Source organism: Xenopus laevis, chromosome 2L, assembly GCF_017654675.1.
Source record: "Xenopus laevis strain J_2021 chromosome 2L, Xenopus_laevis_v10.1, whole genome shotgun sequence".
In the NCBI taxonomy this organism is placed as follows: Eukaryota; Metazoa; Chordata; class Amphibia; order Anura; family Pipidae; genus Xenopus; species Xenopus laevis.
In genome coordinates this window covers 153696621-153716074 of record NC_054373.1, presented here as the reverse complement: position 1 = coordinate 153716074, position 19454 = coordinate 153696621, and the positions used below count along the sequence as shown (strand labels likewise).

Below are 19454 nucleotides of genomic sequence, written 5' to 3'. Positions count from 1 at the left end.
GTTCAGTAGATACAGGAAGTGAAGGAGAAATCTCAGGTAAGAACTACATTTATCCGACTGTCTGATGAAAACGCATCGTGCAGCGTTTTCATCAGACAGTTAGATATATGTAGGTCTTACCTGCGATTTCTCCTTCACTTCCTGTATCTACAGAAGATCCGACACACCACATGCATTTCGGCGCATGGCGACGTGTTGGCTCGAGCCGCACCGTGTAGTTCTACCCCAAGCCTCCAGATAAATGAAGGCAGAGAATTAGCCCTGCCTTTCTCTTGACAATGATACTTCAACTACTCTGTGAAGGCAGTGGTTTGGGTTGTGTACTTCTGCTCAGAAGAGTATAGATCACATTTGGGTGCAAAAGTGATGTACATAAAAAGTCACAAGTAAAAGTACCTTTTCCTTGCAACGGACAGATTCTAAACGGTCACAGAATCTAAGTTTGCAGGTAGTTTACCAGGGATCACAAGACCACAGGTGCTTGTTATATGGAAAAACGAATATCATAGATTTATGAAATCTATATATGTAGGGTATAAAAAAAAACAGAGAATTACCCTTGTTGCATTTCAGTAGGTCCGCCTCTAATGACATCATACCATGTCCCCTTGTCTGAAAGGCCATGACCCCTCTTGGCTTCTTTTAAGGGGATTATAAAGACAATGGGAAACCTGTACAATAGCTGCTTGGGCAAAAATGCATACTAAACTATTTTGATGCATTTGTAAATCATATAAAACTTTAAATATGTAAAGGAAAAAAAAAGATATCAATTTACAAATGCATTCTGAAATAATAAAGTCTTTTTATGAGTGAAAAAGAAGAGTTCTCTCACCCCTTTGTGGCCAAGTGTTAAACATAGGTGTAAACCACACATTGAACGTAGATTGTGCACAGGGGCTTATTTATGAACACTGTGGCAAAAAAACACATTTTTGCTTTCATTGTTCACCCCTGCAGCTGGCTAAAAAAAAAAATGCAATTTTGGGATTGGTTGCTATGGGTTACTGCCCATGCTAAAATCTGCCCACAGTTAATACTTAGCTCCAGTTGGCTTTACAAAAACATAAAGGATGCTTACAATCTAAGAATTTAGTATACAAAAGGCACATTCAAACAAATGTCCAGCCTGTGAACTACAACTACACTAGGACCCCCATTTTACATTTTTCATATGCCCCTGTGGCATTTGCCAGAATCTACAGTTTGCTAGTCTGGGCCTGGTTAGTTTGCTGTTGGTGGGATTCAAGTTAGATATTGCTTAATTAGAGCAGTGAATATTTAATGAAATACTATAACTCCCAGCTCAATACCTTCCAGCACAATGTGTGAGCAGCTAAGGTGCATACCACTTTACCTGCTCACTGGTGGGCACTAACCAAACCCTAACCCAGGGGTGCCCAAACTTTTTGCAACGAGGGCCAGATTTGGTGAGGTGAAAATGTGTGGAGGCCGACCATTCAGCCTGACATTCTTTGAACCATTAAATTACAGGAATCGAGTAATCGTAGCAGTAATATTTGGGCACATTAGTGAAATGATCTGCCACTTGGTCTATACTGCTGCCTGTGTGCTGAAGGTGTTAGCAAAAGACACTTACTGGTACGTAATGACGCCATACTTCTTTAGTTTACAGTACTGGCACGTCAGTATGTCTATTGACCCCTTCAGCCCTAAAGAAGTATGTGAAATCAGCGCGTCTCTACGTGCCAGTACGTGTCTATTGCTAACACCTTCAGCACACAGGCAGCAGTATAGACCAAGTGGAAGATCATTTCACTAATGTGCCTTAATATTACTGCTATGGGATTCCTGATCGCACTGTGCTGGGGGGCCTCATTATTATTTATTTCATGATGGAGGCTGAGGGCCAGTGTAAATTTGAAAACGGGCCGCAATTGGCCCCCGGGCCACACTTTTGAAATGCCTGCCCTAACCATTGCTAATATAAAACAGCAAACTCTTTTATTAAGATTACACCTTGAAAGTTTGCTTAATTGGCAAACAGATGTGAAGCGATTATTTAAAGCAGGGCTGTCCAACTTAAAGCCCACAGGCTGGATTTGACAGTGCAAGGGCATTTTATGGCCCCCAGTCTGCTCAAAAGCTTCACTGCATGGCATCATTTTCATCTAGCCCTTGAACATGTGAGATATATATATATATATATATATCATCCTGACGACGGTTCAGAGAGAACCGAAACGCGTTGATGTGGGGTAGTTTTTAACACTCCAATAAAAGACGCTTCTTTATCACTACACCCGTGAGTGCTCCTAACTGTATCTATTTGCTTCCCTCTGAGGAGCACCCGGGATTTGATCAATTGAGGGTGAGTGCCGGTGAATCATAATAACCAGCCATACAACACTTCCAAGTCTCATGCAAGCACGTCAATCTATTCCATGGTATTGTGCTTTATCTATAGGGGGTGGGGGTAATGACAAGATCTGGTTTGGGGGGATGTCTGGATCCTTTGCAGCAAATGCATTTTCCAAAGATTATAGGAGCTGTTATTAGGACAGCAAGCTCCCACTAAGGGCAGGATGTCTTAATACAAAGGAGTGTGTGTGTGAATGTATATCTGTATATATAGATATATATCAAATAAAAAAATCTACAAGAAAAAAGAAGAAATTAACTGACAGTTCGTTGAACAGAGAAGTGGAGGCAAGGCTCAAGTCTGCACATATCCTTTGCCTGTGAAAAGACAATTCCTGCACATAAACTGTTCTGCTGAAAGTGATGCCAATTAGTACAAGTCATGTGCACAGTGTAAGGCTGCTGGGCTGTCTGTTACATTCAGTAGAATAGTGCCTGTGTTTTAGAGCCAAGGGCCATGGTTTTGCTTGGGTTATGGATACCCAACCTGTGGCAGAGAGTTCCTGCTGAACTACACCACTCACAGCTCAGACATAGCTCAGCAGCAGCTGGAAGGGGGCAGAACAGACATTCCATCTGTGGCTGAGACCCAACCATGATGGAATGAATGGAGGATTGACATCAATCACAGTCCAGCTGTTTGTACTACACTTCCCACAATCCCCTGCAGGCTGGGCAATGCATACAATGTATTCTGACAATATACAAGTGAATATCTACAGCCCAGCGCTGCCAGGTAACTACCCAAGTTTGGCCGATGTTGCCCCGTGAGCCTCGCGCTATCGTCCCCACAGCGACTAAATAATTCCCTAAAGTTTGTGTGCGGACATAAACCTCCGCCAATCATGTCTCCAGCAGTCCCCTGTCTCCCCGTCATTCCCACAGTGGCAGCTCCTCACAGAGCCAATGAATGGCAACGGCCGGTGAGGGAAGGCAGCGATTTCTACTCACCTTCCTGCGCGAAATACAACGTGCGGCCGCCGAAACCTACTCGCTACCAGGAATTAAGTGAAGCCTCCTAACGAGCGCTACTGAACGCAGCCAGAGACCAAACCCCGCCAAAAACAACCCACTAGACGCATGCGCAACGCCGCCCTCCGGCCTAACAGAATATCCCTCCTCGAGTACACGCTACTGCGCCTTCTTCCTGCCACACTGCAGCCTAAACCATTCAATGGGAAAACCGGGCAACATACTGAGCCGCTATAGAATTCCAATTACAATGGTTAGAAACGAATCTCTGTAAAACGAGCACAGCCATTATCGGTATAGAATACATACACCTATAATCACTGGCCCAATGAGAAAACGGGGCGTACCGGTACCTCACCTAGGCCGGATAATAGGACTGACTAACTAAACCCGGAATTCATTTTCTCCTCCTCCCCAGTGTCTTAAACCCAATCAACGCAGAGAAACGTCATACAAGTTGCCCAATCGACGACGCCTACGCGGACTGCCACCAATTAGGAGGCAAGTGGGCGTGTTCGGGGCAGACTAAATATACAAGAGCCATTGCGCTATAGTCTACACTCTTCCTTCCTGTCGCTTCTCTTTTGTTTCAGTCGTTGTCGAGTTAAAAAGGGAGAGTCACCATGCACAAGTCCGAGGTAAGGCCTAGTTCAGCGCCCAGGTCCCCCGCGCTCATTATGGTTTCGTCATAGCCCCCTTTATTTTACATCTTTTCCTTATTGTCCGTAGGATTTATAGTAGCGCAGGCGCCTTTTCGTGCCAGTCTTTTCATTTTCCCCCTATAATGTAACCATGAGGGAATTCACGTAATTCAGTTTGAATTAGACATTCGCTGTATTCTGTGAGTAACACGTAGGCCTTCAGGCTTCTCTTTTAAGCCTTGCGTAGTGTCTTTGTCTGCCTCCATTTTGTCTGCTCCACCCGCTGTGGTACCGCCTATTTTCTTCTCGCTTAATGGCGGCGACGTATGTTGTGCAGCGGGAAGGCGCGTGTTTTTATCCAATGACCTGGCCTCTTCTGCTTTATCACTAGTTGCCCTGTAACAATAAATACACAGGCCTTTGCTCGTAGACTTCCCCTGGAATAACTTTGTCTGTTAATGGGAATAAACTAATGTATGCTCCAAAGGATGCGATCAGTGCCCTGTTAGTCGCCCACGTTTAGTAAAAACGCATTCTGGCCTCCATTTTGACGCACAGATGAACAGCTTACAGCTTTGAGAACTGTTGGTATAATGTACAGTGATATTCTGCGACAATTAGTAATTGACTTATGTTTTATCAATTGTTTTTCTGTTATTTCGATTCTTATTCGGCAGCAGTCAAACTTGCAATAGCAGCAGTCTGGTTGCTAGGCCCCATGCACTGATCTGAACTGCCTGCAATAGGCCTGAATAGACCATTCATAAACACTGGCTATACACATACATTTGTAGCCTTACAGGCATTTTGTTTTTTTAAGATGGATTCAATGACCCCCCCCCCCCCACCCCATTTTAATTTGGGAAAAAAAACAGAATAAAGGAAATAATTTTAAAAAACATGCATCGATTTGTAAAGTTGTTTAGAATTGGTCATTCTATGACATCCTAAAATTAACATAAAGGGGTTGTTTTCCGATAGATCATCAGAAATAACGACTTTTTCCAATTTGTTTCTATTTTCAATGTGTCACACTGTCTACATTTTTTTTCACCTTCTAAAGCAGCTCTTGGAAGGGGTTGCTGACCCCCCTAAACCAATGATCCCAAACCAGTAGCTTGTGAGCAACATGTTGCTCCCCAACCCCATTGGATATTGCGCCTAGTGGCCTCTAAACAGGATTTTATTTTTGAATTGCAGGTTGAGGATTTTTTTTTTTTTGCATAAAAACCAGGTGTACTGCCAGACAGAGCCTCCTATAGGCTGCCAGTCCACACAGAGGTTACCCAATAGCCAATTATAGTCCTTATTTGTTACCACCCAGGGACATTTTTCATGCTTGTGTTGCGCCCCAACTCTTTTTACATCTGAATGTTGCTCACAGCTGAGAGGCCCTCAACTATTCTGAATTGATACATTTCTTATCCTTGTCCCTGCTGAGCAGAATCCCTGGGTTTCATTACAGGCAGCTGTTGGAATTGATACAATAGTTGCTAATACTCCAGAGATGCTGCTGAGAAATGTATCAACTCAATGTTGCAAAACTGTAAGAGTTTTTAGAGTCTGCAACTGAATTACTGAGCTGCCAGACTTAAACACCAGCGACACGAACGTTCAACTTTAAACTTTTTGGAAAAACAGTAAAAAAAATAAACAATGGGCCTGGCTAAATATCCAAACTGTTCAAGTGCACCTAAACTTGTACATCTGTAAACAACTGAACTGAAAACCGTGTTTGGAAGGTGAACAACCCCTTTTAAGAGCAGAGTCACGATTGTCGTTCCGCAACAAATCGCCTCTTCTTCCGGCAACTGATCTCGGAAAACGAAGTGCTCGGAGTGCCATTCCGCCAGCGGGAAGGCAGTTTGGGGAGATTAGTCGTCTGAAGAAGAGACGGGTTTGTCGACGGGCGACTAAATCTCCTGAATTTTCGTTTCGTTAAGCATACTTGAACAAGGAGTAGGCCCCTAGGTAACTGGGTGGAATCAATGAGCCAGGTGCTCCCCCCCCCACACACACACAGTCTTTTTTGCCGGACAGGTTTTTATTTTGTTTTTTTTTTATTCAGATCGATGGGGCTCATTTTCTAAATGCTGGGTAAACTTGCACCTAGAAAGGCCCCCTAGAATACTATTTCTTGTTTAATGCTGTTCATAATGTGCAGAAATACACTACCCACTCACAGTGCTTGACACATTCACGGGAGGCCAAAGTGAGAACTCAGAGGAAGTGCCCGGTTTTTGGGGCACAAAGCGCCTGTCAGTGCTGCAAGCGGGTAATGTATTTCTGTGTATTCAAATGATCGGACGAAGTAACAGATCCCGTGATAGCTGCTACGGACGTGGTGAGGCACTGTGTGTGGGTGAGCTCCACCATCAACGCTTCTCAAATACATTTTTTACTTAATGTGACCTAAACACATTAGCTGCAGATTTAGGTTTTAGCTCTTTTTATGTATGATGACTAATTGAAATAGGACTCTTTGCTGTTTAACTTTTTTTTCCCTTCCCTGGGGGGTCTGTTTTGTTATAAACTGATTGTGCTGATACATGTTTCTGGCCTCCGCTAATTTTTACCTTTTCTGTAGGCACCCAACGAGCCAGAGCAACTCCGCAAGCTGTTCATTGGAGGCTTGAGTTTTGAAACCACAGATGAAAGTCTCCGCGAGCACTTTGAGCAATGGGGCACCCTTACAGACTGTGTGGTAAGGAATGGGTATTTGTGTATCAAGAAAATGCTATGGGTTAGATGTGACACTGCAAGACTTCTATGGCCACCACCAGTGTGCTCACATTCTTTGCAGCCCTCTAAATGATTTTGTTATAATCCATTCTTCAAACTGTAAAATAGAATATAATTTGCTGATGACATGAAGTAACTTGGACTGCATTAAATTGTTTTGTTTTTACCTTTTCTATCATCCCATCAGTGAGGAGTTTCTTTAAATAATGACATTGGCTGCAGCCAATATCTAACAGGTGTTAACTTAATTATACAGGGGGATTTGCTAAAGAGCTAAATTTTCATGGAGAGCAGCTTCACCCTAAGCACTGTGTAATCTGACAGTACATGGGTGTTATTTTAATAAAGAAATGAACACCCTCCATTTAGGCTGGCTGTCGGGTTTATTTCCCCTTTACCTTCTTAGGTAACCAAATATTTGCATAGTGTGTTCACACATTGTCGTGTATAAATTAACATGGCTTTTTCTGGCTATGGCAGGTTATGAGGGATCCAAACTCAAAACGTTCCCGTGGCTTTGGATTTGTTACATACTTATCTACAGATGAAGTAGATGCTGCCATGACTGCTCGCCCACATAAAGTGGATGGGCGAGTGGTTGAACCTAAAAGGGCTGTCTCTAGAGAGGTAAGTGAATTTATATCTAGTAACCTCTCTTGCTGTGAATGAGATTTGACTGGTCAGCAATTTATAGCAATATATCTTTATCCCCACTCCAGGATTCCTCTAGGCCTGGTGCACACCTCACCGTAAAGAAAATCTTTGTAGGTGGTATCAAGGAGGACACAGAAGAAGATCATTTACGAGAATATTTCGAGCAATATGGCAAAATTGAAGTTATAGAGATAATGACTGACCGAGGCAGTGGCAAGAAAAGAGGCTTTGCATTTGTCACATTTGAAGATCATGATTCCGTTGACAAGATTGTCAGTAAGTTGACTTGTTAATAACCTAAGGAGATGTTTGTGTTGGTGGGCAAAAGTTAACGTTTGCTTTTTGTTGTTCCTAGTCGGGGTAACTTGTTCTAACACATGGACTGCAGAGCGATATGCTACACTTTTGGGAGTATTAAATGAATCAAGTTGGCTTTTGCAAGTAATTTTTTTTTGGATAGCCACACTGCATTGATCTCACAGCAACAAAAGCATCTGAACAGGTGTTCAACTTGTACATAAACTGACAAACAGCACTTCCTATTGATTTAAATGTGTTCTGTTATTTGCAGTCCAGAAATATCACACCGTCAACAACCACAATTGTGAAGTGCGGAAGGCACTCTCCAAACAGGAAATGGCAAGTGTTTCTGGCAGTCAGAGAGGTAAGGCTTCAGTTTCAAAAAAACTAATTCTACTTCTGAAGGTCCATTTTGACAATTCACATTTTTCACCCCCTTTCTCTTTCAAGGACGTGGTGGCTCTGGAAACTATGGAAGCCGTGGTGGGTTTGGTAATGATAACTTTGGTGGTCGTGGTGGCAACTTTGGTGGCAACAGAGGAGGAGGGGGTACGTGAGGATTTTTTACTTAACCACTCTACAATTTAAACGCTGCACGTGGATTTTGGTAACTTCATTGCAAGGAGTTACTTTTTTTTTTTTTTTTTTTTTTTTTTCCTTATGTTTGAATTGACCTATCTTGCTTATTACAGGTGGATTTGGTAATCGAGGTTATGGTGGAGACGGCTACAATGGTGATGGCAATTATGGTGGCAGCCCTCCCTACTCGGGTGGTAACCGAGGCTATGGTGCTGGCCAAGGAGGTGGATATGGTGCTGGCCAAGGAGGTGGATATGGTGGTGGTGGCCAAGGAGGTGGATATGGTGGAAATGGAGGATACGATGGTTATAATGGCGGAGGCAGTGGCTTCAGTGGCTCTGGTGGTAAGTAACTGCTATTTACCTGGAAGCGTATTTTTGAAGAAAAAGGAGCATTAAGTCTAGAGAGTTGCTGTTGAAGAAGTAGTTGCTAAATTTCTTCCACCATATTAAAGATACTGTTCAAAGCTGGGCTTAAAGGAGTGGTTCACTAAAGGTAACTTACTGTGTTATAGAATGGCCAATTCTAATCAACTTTTCAAATTAGTTTTCATTATTTTCTATAGTTATTTGCCATTTTCTTCTGACACTTTTGCAGCTTTCAAATGGGCGTCACTGACTCCCTTCTAAAAAAACAAATGCTCTGTAAGGCTACAAATGTATTGTTAATAGTTACTTTTTATTACCGATCCTCTTATTCATATTCAAATCAATGCATGGTTGCTAGGGTAATTTAGACTAGGGATGCAGCGGAATCCACTATTTTGGATTCGGCTGAACCCCTGAATCCTTCTCAAAAGATTTAGCCGAATCCTAATTTGCATATGCAAATTAGGGATGGGGAAAAAATGTTTTACTTATTTTGTGACAATCATGTGATTTCCCTCCCCGCCTCTAATTTGAATATGCAAATTAGGTTTCGGTTCAGCCTGGCAGAAGGATTCAGACGAATCGGATCCTGGATTCGGTGCCTCCCTAATTTAGACTAGTCCGAATCCTTCTGCCAGGCCTATTTTGCATATTCAAATTAGGGGCGGGGAGGGAAATCACATGACTGACAAAATATGCAAATATATTTTTCCACCCCTAATTTGCATATGCAAATGAGGATTCAGTTTTGTAAAATGCAAATTAAAGAGCTGCTGAATAAAAAGCTACATAACTCAAACCACAAATAATAAAAAATGAAAGCAAATTGTCTCAGAATCATACTAAAGTTCTCAAAGGTAAATATCCACTCTAACTTGTGATTTTTATATTTTTAGGTAACTTTGGTAGCAGTGGGGGATATAACGACTTTGGCAACTACAACAGTCAGTCATCATCCAACTTTGGCCCAATGAAAGGTGGAAATTATGGTGGTGGCAGAAATTCTGGACCATATGGAGGTAAGATTTATTTTTTGCTAAATCTGTAAGTTGATGGCCGCTGTAAAAGTTGTGATAGAAAATAGAGTATATACATACTTTCTGGATTGTGGATATTGCAATGGCTTATGCTCTGATTAAGTGGTTTGTCTTGTCCAGGTCATGTTTCTGCCCCAAGGCTATATATTTGGGTGGGAGGGTCAGCCTGCCTGTTAAAAGACTTACATTTTTATTTATTTTTTTAGGCACTAGCAGGGTAGTTTCTCCTACTATAAAGAGCAGTTTTAATCAACTGTAAAGATTGCGTTGGTAAAATCTGCTTTATTTACTTCAGGTGGCTATGGCGGAGGGTCTGCTAGCAGCAGTAGCGGATATGGCGGTGGGAGGAGGTTTTAATTTTTCCACAGGTATGATCTTCAACTCTGCCGTGTGAACTAACAGTGGTTCCAGTAAAAATGTCTTGAATATGGCATCTTAGTGCTGTGCGATACTAGCTGCGTAAATACACGTGTAGATTAACCCTTATTCCATGTTATTCAACAGGAAGCAATGCTTAGCAGCAGAGGACAGCCAGGCAAGCGACAGGTTACTACAAAAGTTGAATTCAGCCAAGCACAGGTGTGGCAGGCATAGCTGCTACATGAAGAAATGTTAGCGAATCAGTAACCAATGAGGAAAACGCAGGACTATTTGTCACACATTAATTGTATGAAGAAATAAGTTTGTTTTGTGACCATGTTTTGGCTTTTTTTTAATGCATAGGTTCCTTTATATGAAAGCTGCCTTTTATTTTATTTTTTTTTTTTCTCCTTGTGGTCATGCTGTTGAACTGTACAAATCTTGATCATGACTAAATAAATTGTCCCCTTTTTTTAAAAATGTGTAGGGTAATTTTGAGGAGATTTGATGTAGGAGACGTGCGTTTGTTTGGTTTTAGCATTGCTTCGACAAATTTAGGCTACTGTCCAGGGTGAATCTTAAACCTAGACGACAGGTGCAGCCAGTACAGTTTTTTTGCCACGTTACAACTTCCAAATTTGAGCTTCTTAAAGGACAAGTTTGCCCTTAAACTCAGTATGACCTATTTGAAACTGCAGTTTAAGATCTGCTTGTTGGGGTCATAGGTCGCTCGTTTTCCATTAGAAAGTCTAACCTTTTCTAGTTGTTAGGTCAATTAAACCCTAGCAACCAGAACTGTTGGGGTAAATGGTCGCCGAGTGTACAGCCTGCTTTCCTCCACCTGTTTTGTAGGCAGACTACGAGAAGCTGATAAACTCCTAATAAACTTGTTAGTTTGTGTAATGCCACTGCAGCTACACATCAGAAAGCATGCAGTTTTCATTCTAAGTTGGGCTGTGTGTATCTGCACTGTGGCTGCTGTGCCTGTCTGTGGGGCTGAAGTGGGCTATACACCAATGTACTGTCTACTGCTCCAGCTTTTCTGTTGTACAATAGTTTTTTGTTTAGGGTCCAGCATCTAAACTACTACTATCTACAGTACAAACATAAGTAAAATGTGATGCCAATACCAGGCTCTTGTTCCTCACACCTGCAAAACACAAGTTGAGGGCCGCTGTAAAAGTAAAATATGTTAACAGTAGAAATAAATCTACTGCTCCGTGGTTTTACTTTATACCAGTACTTGTGCGACACCTTGTGTAATGTTTTTAAGGGAGTTGGACAGAGCCACATGCACCTACCCAAAATAGATTTTTGCTTATTTTAATAACGGTTTGGCACAGCATCTAGCTCTTCTGTCTGCAGCAACTTTTTTTTTATATATATATATAATTTATCTGGAGGGGAGTGCTAAGAGGACTACGGTGATGCCTGGAGCCTCTGCAGCAGTGCATCTTGGCAAGGACGTTGCTTTTTTTCTGCTGTCAAATCTTCTACATAGTGGCAGAATACTGGTTAACATATATAAATTGCTAAAAGCAGAACTTAAATGGCTGCCATAAAGGAGAAGGATAGTTACAGAGGCAGTTTGTCAATAGATTAGCCACAATCGTGCAAGATAGAATGCTATCTTTACTCTGGTATGGTGAAGCATTCTGCAGAATAAACGGCTCTAGAAGCTCTGTTTAGGATAGCAGCTGCCATATTAGCTTGGTGAGACCTCACTTCCTGCCTGAGTCTCCCTGCTCTCTCATAGCTCTGGGCACAGCAGGGAGTGTGGGAGAGGAGTAAATTGAGCATGCCCTAGCCCTGGAGGTTTAAACTGAAAAAAGTCTGATACAGAAGCCCATGTGTACACAATAGAAGGAAAGAAATTAGGTGTTCCTTTTGACAGAGCACTCTGAGAAGCATTACTTTGAGGGTTTACTGGTGTATATATATATAAATGTTAGTTTTTAACCTTTCCTTCTCCTTTAATGTAATATTTGTGGCTAGACGCAGCATAGTGGCGGGAACACCATCCTTTCAAATTTATTGCCTTTAGTCAAGTAGAGCCAAGGCCAACTTTGGGATTCCCATCCGGGGGAAAAAAGCCAAATCTCTTTGCTGCCTCCCATCTGTATAATGAAAGCCATCTGTAAAACACAGGCTGGGGGTGGTTTTGACTAAAATGTAGCTGTTTTTAGTGGTGAGGGGCAATATCCACTACACACAGTGAGAACCCATTTTGGGTAATTCTGCCATATGGAATGGACATTGGCCTGAATTGGGAGGTTAGCCTAAATGTTTATAATAAAAAGGTATTTACAATAAAAAGGCATTATTACTAGTAATGAGATGGGACCATTTTGTGTTTTTTTTTTTTTAATTTTTTTTTTTTTTTGGGGGGGAGAAATGAAATTCCCTCTGTAGCTCCTTGCGTATCAGCAGTTATACAGTAAAATTTTAAAGGAAATGCTTATTACAGTATTGGGCTCCTGAAATGCCCCATCTACATGCCAGAACACTGAAATTTCTTACTGGTTTTCCAAAAAGAAATTCAAGTAATGTTGCTTGAGTTTCAAGCATATAAACATAAAATGCCACAAATTAAGATATAATAGAGTACAATAAAGCAATATAAAATAGGGCGGCTGGGTTACACATAAAAGGTGGATACACATAGGAGCACGTCCCTGATTCTTAATGGCAGAGCAGTAAAGTGGGGTTGGCACCGGCCATGTACATCTGATCCTGGTGGCAATCATTGAGCAGGAGCATGCTCTGTCCACTTGCTGCTGCTTAGACTTGCTATACCCAAACATACAAGGCAAGCTAGCCTGGTCCTTCTGAGGATGAAGACAGTCAGGAACTGAATACGGAGTAGGTAAAAAGGAGAGAGACTGCTAGCAAGATGTTCCAGTCAGCTCAGACCAGCCTTCCTTCAGCTGAGAAAGATTAGCCAAGCAACCATTAAAGCAGATCAGTGCTCACTTAACGGCTAGCCAAGCTACAGGGATTCCTCAGCTCATCGGAAGGAGGCAGTCGAGAGTGCAGAAGCTTCATATTAAGCCTAGCAGGCATTTCCAGCCAGAAGGGAAAGTTATGTTACCCCTTTCGGTAGGTAAGAACAGATTTTTCTCTTCCTTCATGACTTTATTTTGAAGCAAGTTCATTATAATTGGGTGTCGGCAGCCCTTGCTTTAATGCAGTGTTTGGTTTTTTTTTTTTTTTGTGGCTTAAGCCATACTATACTGTCTGTTTCAGTATAACATCTACTGTAAGATTGTGCAGGTTTGAGCTTATATTCTATTGTTTAAAGCTAAGATTATAGGGTGTGTAGAGCATATCTGCGCTAAACTATAGCTAAAATGCTTGGAAACTTTGCATTAGTATTTTCTACTTCATTTGCAGAGTGTTTGTTGGGGAGGAGCTTGCACTCTGACTGAGCACTTTTTATGCCCCAGCCTGAGTTTCTTATATGTAATTAGCGGAGTGAACTGAGCTCTGTATAAACAATTCGCTCCACCTATCTTGTGACCATTTTGGCTTACAGATGAGCATAACTCGATCAAAAAATCCACCCTGTATATAATTTACCTCCAACCGGAGGGTTAAACATGTAGTTTCACTTTCTTTGCTCTTTCATAAATAACTAAATCCACACTATTTCTTAAAGGAACAGTTCAATGTAAAAATTAAAACTGGGTAAATAGGTTGTGCGAAATAAAATATGTTTCTAATATAGTTAGCCAGAATTGTAATCTATAAAGGCTGGAGTGAGCTAATGTCTAATATCCACAACTTTATGCTTTTCAGAGTTGGTCAGCGACTGTAAGGGGGGGCCACATGGGACATAACTGTTGCTTTTGAATCTGAGCTGAATGCTGAGGATCAATTGCAAACTCACTGATGACTCATGTGGCCCCCCTCTGGTCTCTGATTGGTTGCTGCCTGGTAACCAATCAGTGGAAACCAAGAGAGCTGCAAAGCAGGAAGTAGTGTTGTGGCTATTATGTTACACCCAGTCACTGATATGGGTGTTAGTTTGAATGCTGAGTCTTCGTTTATAACACACTGAGCACAAGTCAGAACCCCCGTGTGTATGAAGGCTTGTTAGAGATCCTTCCCCGAGCCATCTCATTGCATTTTGCCTATAGTCCATTCCGCTACAATCTAATGTTATAAACCCTAATGACTTCTACATTTCTAATAGTCATGTTTTTATAGGGGAATATCCATCTACATGATTAAACGAAACGTGGACCTTGGTTTGTGAAGAAGTGTCCAGATACAGGTTTTAAGGTAACTTTTTCTCATAAATATTGTAGCAGCTTAACTATAAATGCTTGTGCTGTCACATGCCAGCTCAAAGGGGTTCATTTGCAAACGCTGGGCAGTAACCCATAGCAACCGGTGACTATTTTTCAGCTGCATGTTGAACAATGGAAGCAATTGCAAGTTGCCATGGGTTACAGCCCAGATGCAAACTTGCCCAGTGTTTATAAACTTGTCCCAGTGCCTTGATTAACAGTTAACCGATTTGCTCTTGACCGGAGAGAACCTATAAAGTCACTTTTGAAAGGAACTAGTCTCGCAAAGAAAAGTTCTTGAAATACCTTTTCAGTGAGTGAAATGGCTAGCCTTGATTGATGCAGTCGTAATACAGGTATGGGACCTGTTATCCAGAATGCTCGGGACCTGGGGTTTTCCGGATAACGGATCTTTCCGTAATTTGGGTCTTTGTGCCTTAAGTCTACTATATATTCATTTAAACGTTAAATAAACCCAATAGGCTGGTTTTGCTTCCAATAAGGATTAATTATATCTTAGTTGGGATCAAGTACAAGCTACTGTTTTATTATAACAGAGAAAAAGGGAATCACTTTTAAAAATGTGGATAAAACGGAGTCTATGGGAGACAGCCATTCCGTAGCTTTCTGGATATCTGGTTTCTGGATAAGGGATCCTATACCTGTACATGTTTTCAAAACTTGTGGCAGCAAAGAGCAAAAGTAGATATCTACCCACCCCCATTACTTGTGTAATTTAGGCCACACTTTGGGTTTGCAAGTGCCTAAACTTTTTATTTATTTATTTTTTCCCCCCCTCTTCTTTAGGTTAACTGATGTGACGGATCTGACCAACTTCAAATTTCACAGCTACTGTGTAGCTCTGTTTTGTTTTTTTGTTCTTTTCCAAAATAAAGTTTTTATGATTCTCTATCTCATGGTTTTCTGTTTGAATAAATGTTGATGCCAGTTAAGAGCCCTGTGCATTTTTCTTTGGGTCAGTGGCTTAACTTTGCATTCAGTGACAGGGTTGGCTGTGATGTTGGTCCCCTCAGGCCCCCCTCCCTCCATAAAGGAAGTAGGCCTGTGCCTGTCTTCTGTATTACGCCACTACTTTATGTGCTTACTGATGCAAACTCAATTATGTGGTAGCTTTCCTGTTCCCAACGTCCTTCTGAAGCTTAAATATATTGCAATATATGGACAAACAATCCCTGTTTTGTTTAAAGGGTAAGGCATTTTTTAGTAGCAGTATGCACAAAATGTCTCTGTCTTAAATATATTGATAATGGGTTGAGTGCAGAGGACTCTTATGTGTCCTTCTGAATCTGTTGTGATCATGTTCACTTTCCAGCGACCCATCAGGAGAAGATTGCAAAAATTAAAGATAGTCATGGGGGAAAAAATTTATTTTCCAGAATGCATTAGTTAATAGTACTGTTCCAGCAGAATGCTGCTCTGAAATCAGTTTCTCAAAAGAGCAAACAGATTTTTTTTTAATTTAATTTTTAAATCTGACATAGGGCTAGACATATTATCTGTTTCCCAGCTGCCCCCCAGTCAGGTGACTTGTACTCTGATAAAATTCAGTCACTTTTTACTGCAAGTTGGAAGTGATATCACCCCCTCCCATCAGCCTAACAGAACAATGGGAAGGTAACTAGATACCAGCTCCCTAACACAAGATAACAGCTGCCTGGTAGATCTAAGAACAACACTCAATAGTAAAATCCAGGTCCCACTGCGACACGTTCAGTTACATTGAGGAGGAGAAACATCAGCCTGCCAGAAAGCAGCTCCATCCTAAAGTGCTGGCTCTTTCTGAAAGCACATGACCAGGCAAAATGACATGAGACGGCTGCCTACACACCAATATTATAAATAAAAAAAAATACACTTGTTGGGTTATGAATGGATTTTTATATGGTATGGTGAATTAATTGCAGTATAAACAGTGTAATTTAGAAATAAGAACTACATCATAGAAATCATGACAGAACCACTTTAAGGATGACATTCTCATTGTGACAGTTGGATGCAGTTGATAGAACAGGGTACAGGCATACAGCAATATTTGTTTACAACTTTTTTTTTTTTAGTTTTTTTTAGGTTTTTAAAGAAAAGGAATATGGTTAAAAATGCCATGTTTTATATAAGCCTAAAGTAAAAGATCAAAAGAGTGAGCTCTAATACATCTTGTAGGCAAAAGAAGCCCCCTTATAATAAATATTGGATCTAACTGTCAATGATTATCTGACACCCAACTGCTGCATGAAGAGAGAATGAAGAGAAACAGATGCTGAGAGAGGGATAGTGAAAATAAACTTGATTATTTCAGGAACAGTACAGAATTTTTAATTGATTGTAATAAGCTTATATTACATTTTGATTTTCGTGATAGTTTCCCTTTAAACGCTATTCCCAGCTCTGCATGGCAACTGTGCCTTATTTAGTGAAAATGCACTTATCCTCCTGGCAAGGTAGTATCATCAGCACTTACCTGCAGCTCCTGCCTGCTCTTTGATGTGCCGTCTCTCCATATCACGTTGCGAGCTTGTGTGTCATTGTCCACGGAATCATTGGGAATTCAAGTGGCCCAGTTTCTATGGAGACATGTCCCTCTCAAATTCAGTGTGGTGCCTGTGACCATTGCTATGGAGATAAACTAAGGTAGCGCTTTACAGCTTTTTTTTTCCATTTTAACAGTAAAAGAATAAAAATAAAATAAAACATAGATATAAGAGAATGGATGGAAGAAAATACGTATATACAGATACAGTATAACCCTGATTTTATATACTAGGATTGTACTGTTTTCTGTAATTTACATTTTTTCACAATTCCGTACAGGCATCTTTTTTTTTTCTTCCCTGGATTATGTTTTCATATAATTTACATTGTTTTGACCCTGTCCCCTGGGAAACCTAAAATCTGTGTTCTACTCTATTCGGGGAATTTACATACATTTACAGTGGCAATAATTAAATTTCATGTGCCCCATATACATCTCAAAATATCACCTTGCTATATATATATGTCAATATGCAGGGCATCATTTATAGGGTTTTCCCAGTAGGTTATGGTGTAGGGGAGGGGTGTTAATGATTTCGCATTTAGTGTGGCATTTTAGCATAATATATATGATCTAAGTTAGAGTCCTGCGCGGAACCAATTTCTAAGACCCAAACCCGCATATTTAGCCACTTTGATCTGCTACCAGACCCGCAACTGCCTTATCTGCAAACCGCCGACCACCATCAAACAGGAAGCAACGGTGCTGCAAACCGAAAGTGACGTCATCAAAAGTGGGCGGGGACAGAAACAGGTTTCGTACATTTTTAAAAGGAGTATAATATAGACAACATTACATAAGATTTAAATAAGACCAGTGGGTATACCCGCACCTGAAAATCCTCCCCTCATTCCGCATGGTGCTCGCTTTTTTTGCGGGTAACACACGGGTACCCGATCCGCTGCAGGACTCTAATCTAAGTCTTAGGGAACCAGACTAGGTGATTGGCTCTTAGGCAAGGCAATGTCTTGTTTTGTATAACTTGGTATTACCTCCAAGAATGAACTATTGGGCATTCCCAGAACAAGTAAAAGAAGAGCCTACATTATTTCTAAAATATGGTGTTGGTTATTCAACAACAGTATCAATTGTAATCAGGAGAGCAAATAAGGGTGGAGCTTAATTTGAATTGCCCTTCAAGCTGGGCTTCCAGGAGTACCTAGGAGAGTAAATGTGAATTTCTTGGCATTGCCTAGGGAAAGAAATGTAGCAATATAATTTACTCGGGGGGGGGGGGGGCAAAATGTTAGCCCCCCCCGAGTAAATTATTTTCATTGTCTTTTACATGAACTGGATATGGCTAGAAATGCTTAAAAACTGAACAGTAGATAGGGTCAGCAGTTTTGTAATAATGATACAGGCCTACAAATTTGTCCACCTGACTATGCCATCTATGTCTATCTTTCAAGTGTCAGTGATACTGCACATGCTCAGTGTGCTTAGAGGGGTCAAACAATATCAAGCCAAAAATGACTGTTTTCATAGAAGCGGATGTTACAAGTCTGATGATTACATTTTGATGGAGACTACCCTGATTTCTACTACTAGTCTTGTATTGTGGCTTTTATTATATGTACAGTATACTGTATATTGTGCTGGTCACTAAGCTTAGGCAACTGGTAGAAGTCCAGAGCTCATGAAGGCACAAGTCATCACAGCTAAAGGCCTATGGTCACCCCCGTCTATTAAAGAAGCCCACAAATAATATAAAGTATGTCTAGCCTACTGACTTTATTAATCATTCTGTCATTACATAGACATGGACCATTAACTTTTTAGATAAGGTTATTCCTAACTCCCAATTTCTCTAAGTTATCTGTAATAGCTTTTATACTTTCTAAGAAGCCCATGAGTACCTACAGACATGGAATAAGTCAAGGAAACTGTCCAGGCAGACAGTAACAGTCAGCTATGGACGAGGACTGGCCTGGGAATCTGTATACACTGGTGTGAGTGCCATAATGAGGTGAGGGACATAATGGGTGCCTACTATTAATATTTAGGCCCTTTGAAATGCCAGGTCCTATTTTAGAATCTAATCAGGCCCGGACTGGCAATCTGTGGGTTCTGGCAAATGCCAGAGGGGCTGCTGTAAGATGCCATAGAACAGGCATGTCCAAACTGTGGTCCGTGGGCCAATTGCAGCCCTCGTTCAAATTTACACCGGCCCACAGTATCTCTGCGGGAATTAACACTAATGCAGCCCATTTCAGGCTAAGAAGCCATGTATTCCCCAGCGGTGCTGACTTTCGGTGTCCAAATACAGTGCTGAATGCGCAGGCAAATAGTGTACTACGGGCAGGCAGTGAGATATAGGGCTGAAGGTGAATAGATGAACTGACGTGCCAGCAGTAGAAAAGACGTATGCGAGAGAGCGGCGCGTCAAATGCCAGTAGTGCAGTCTTCAATAGTAATACGTCAGTGCGTCTATTCACCTGCAACGCTAAAGACGTGTGGATGCGTATGTGAGTATTCCATACTTGCCTTTGCTTTTGGTTTTAGGAAGTAGGAGTCACTTGTGCACACATATACATGCTGATAAACTAGATTACTCTGAGTACATTTCGGCTCAGCAT

At 41.3% G+C, this 19454-nt stretch overlaps 2 protein-coding genes across 7 annotated transcripts in view; one reads left to right on the top strand and one right to left on the bottom strand.

The window, feature by feature from the left end:
- The window catches only part of cbx5.L (chromobox 5 L homeolog), a 35955-nt gene extending 32273 nt beyond the window's left edge, over positions 1-3682 (bottom strand). For both annotated transcript variants that reach the window (XM_018247546.2, XM_018247547.2), the window contains exon 1: positions 3334-3682. The gene's annotated coding sequence lies outside the window, so the exon portion shown is untranslated. The remainder of the gene's footprint in view (positions 1-3333) is intronic.
- Positions 3683-3835: 153 nt separating this feature from the next.
- On the top strand, positions 3836-15239 carry hnrnpa1.L (heterogeneous nuclear ribonucleoprotein A1 L homeolog). 5 transcript variants are annotated; one of them, XR_005965513.1, is made up of 12 exons: positions 3836-3992; positions 6583-6699; positions 7218-7364; positions 7457-7667; positions 7963-8055; positions 8142-8240; positions 8384-8614; positions 9535-9657; positions 9971-10043; positions 10180-13134; positions 14245-14319; positions 15135-15239. XR_005965513.1 is itself a non-coding variant. In XM_041582582.1 (9 exons), exons 1-9 carry the CDS (start codon positions 3978-3980, stop codon positions 10030-10032), a joined length of 1098 nt encoding a protein of 365 aa, XP_041438516.1. In that variant the 5' UTR covers positions 3836-3977; the 3' UTR covers positions 10033-10044. The 5 variants fall into 5 exon arrangements, 1 of the variants encoding a protein (XP_041438516.1); XR_005965512.1 differs by having other exon boundaries at positions 10180-13138; XR_005965514.1 differs by lacking the exon at positions 9971-10043 and having other exon boundaries at positions 10180-13138.
- The last annotated feature ends 4215 nt before the right edge of the window (positions 15240-19454 follow it).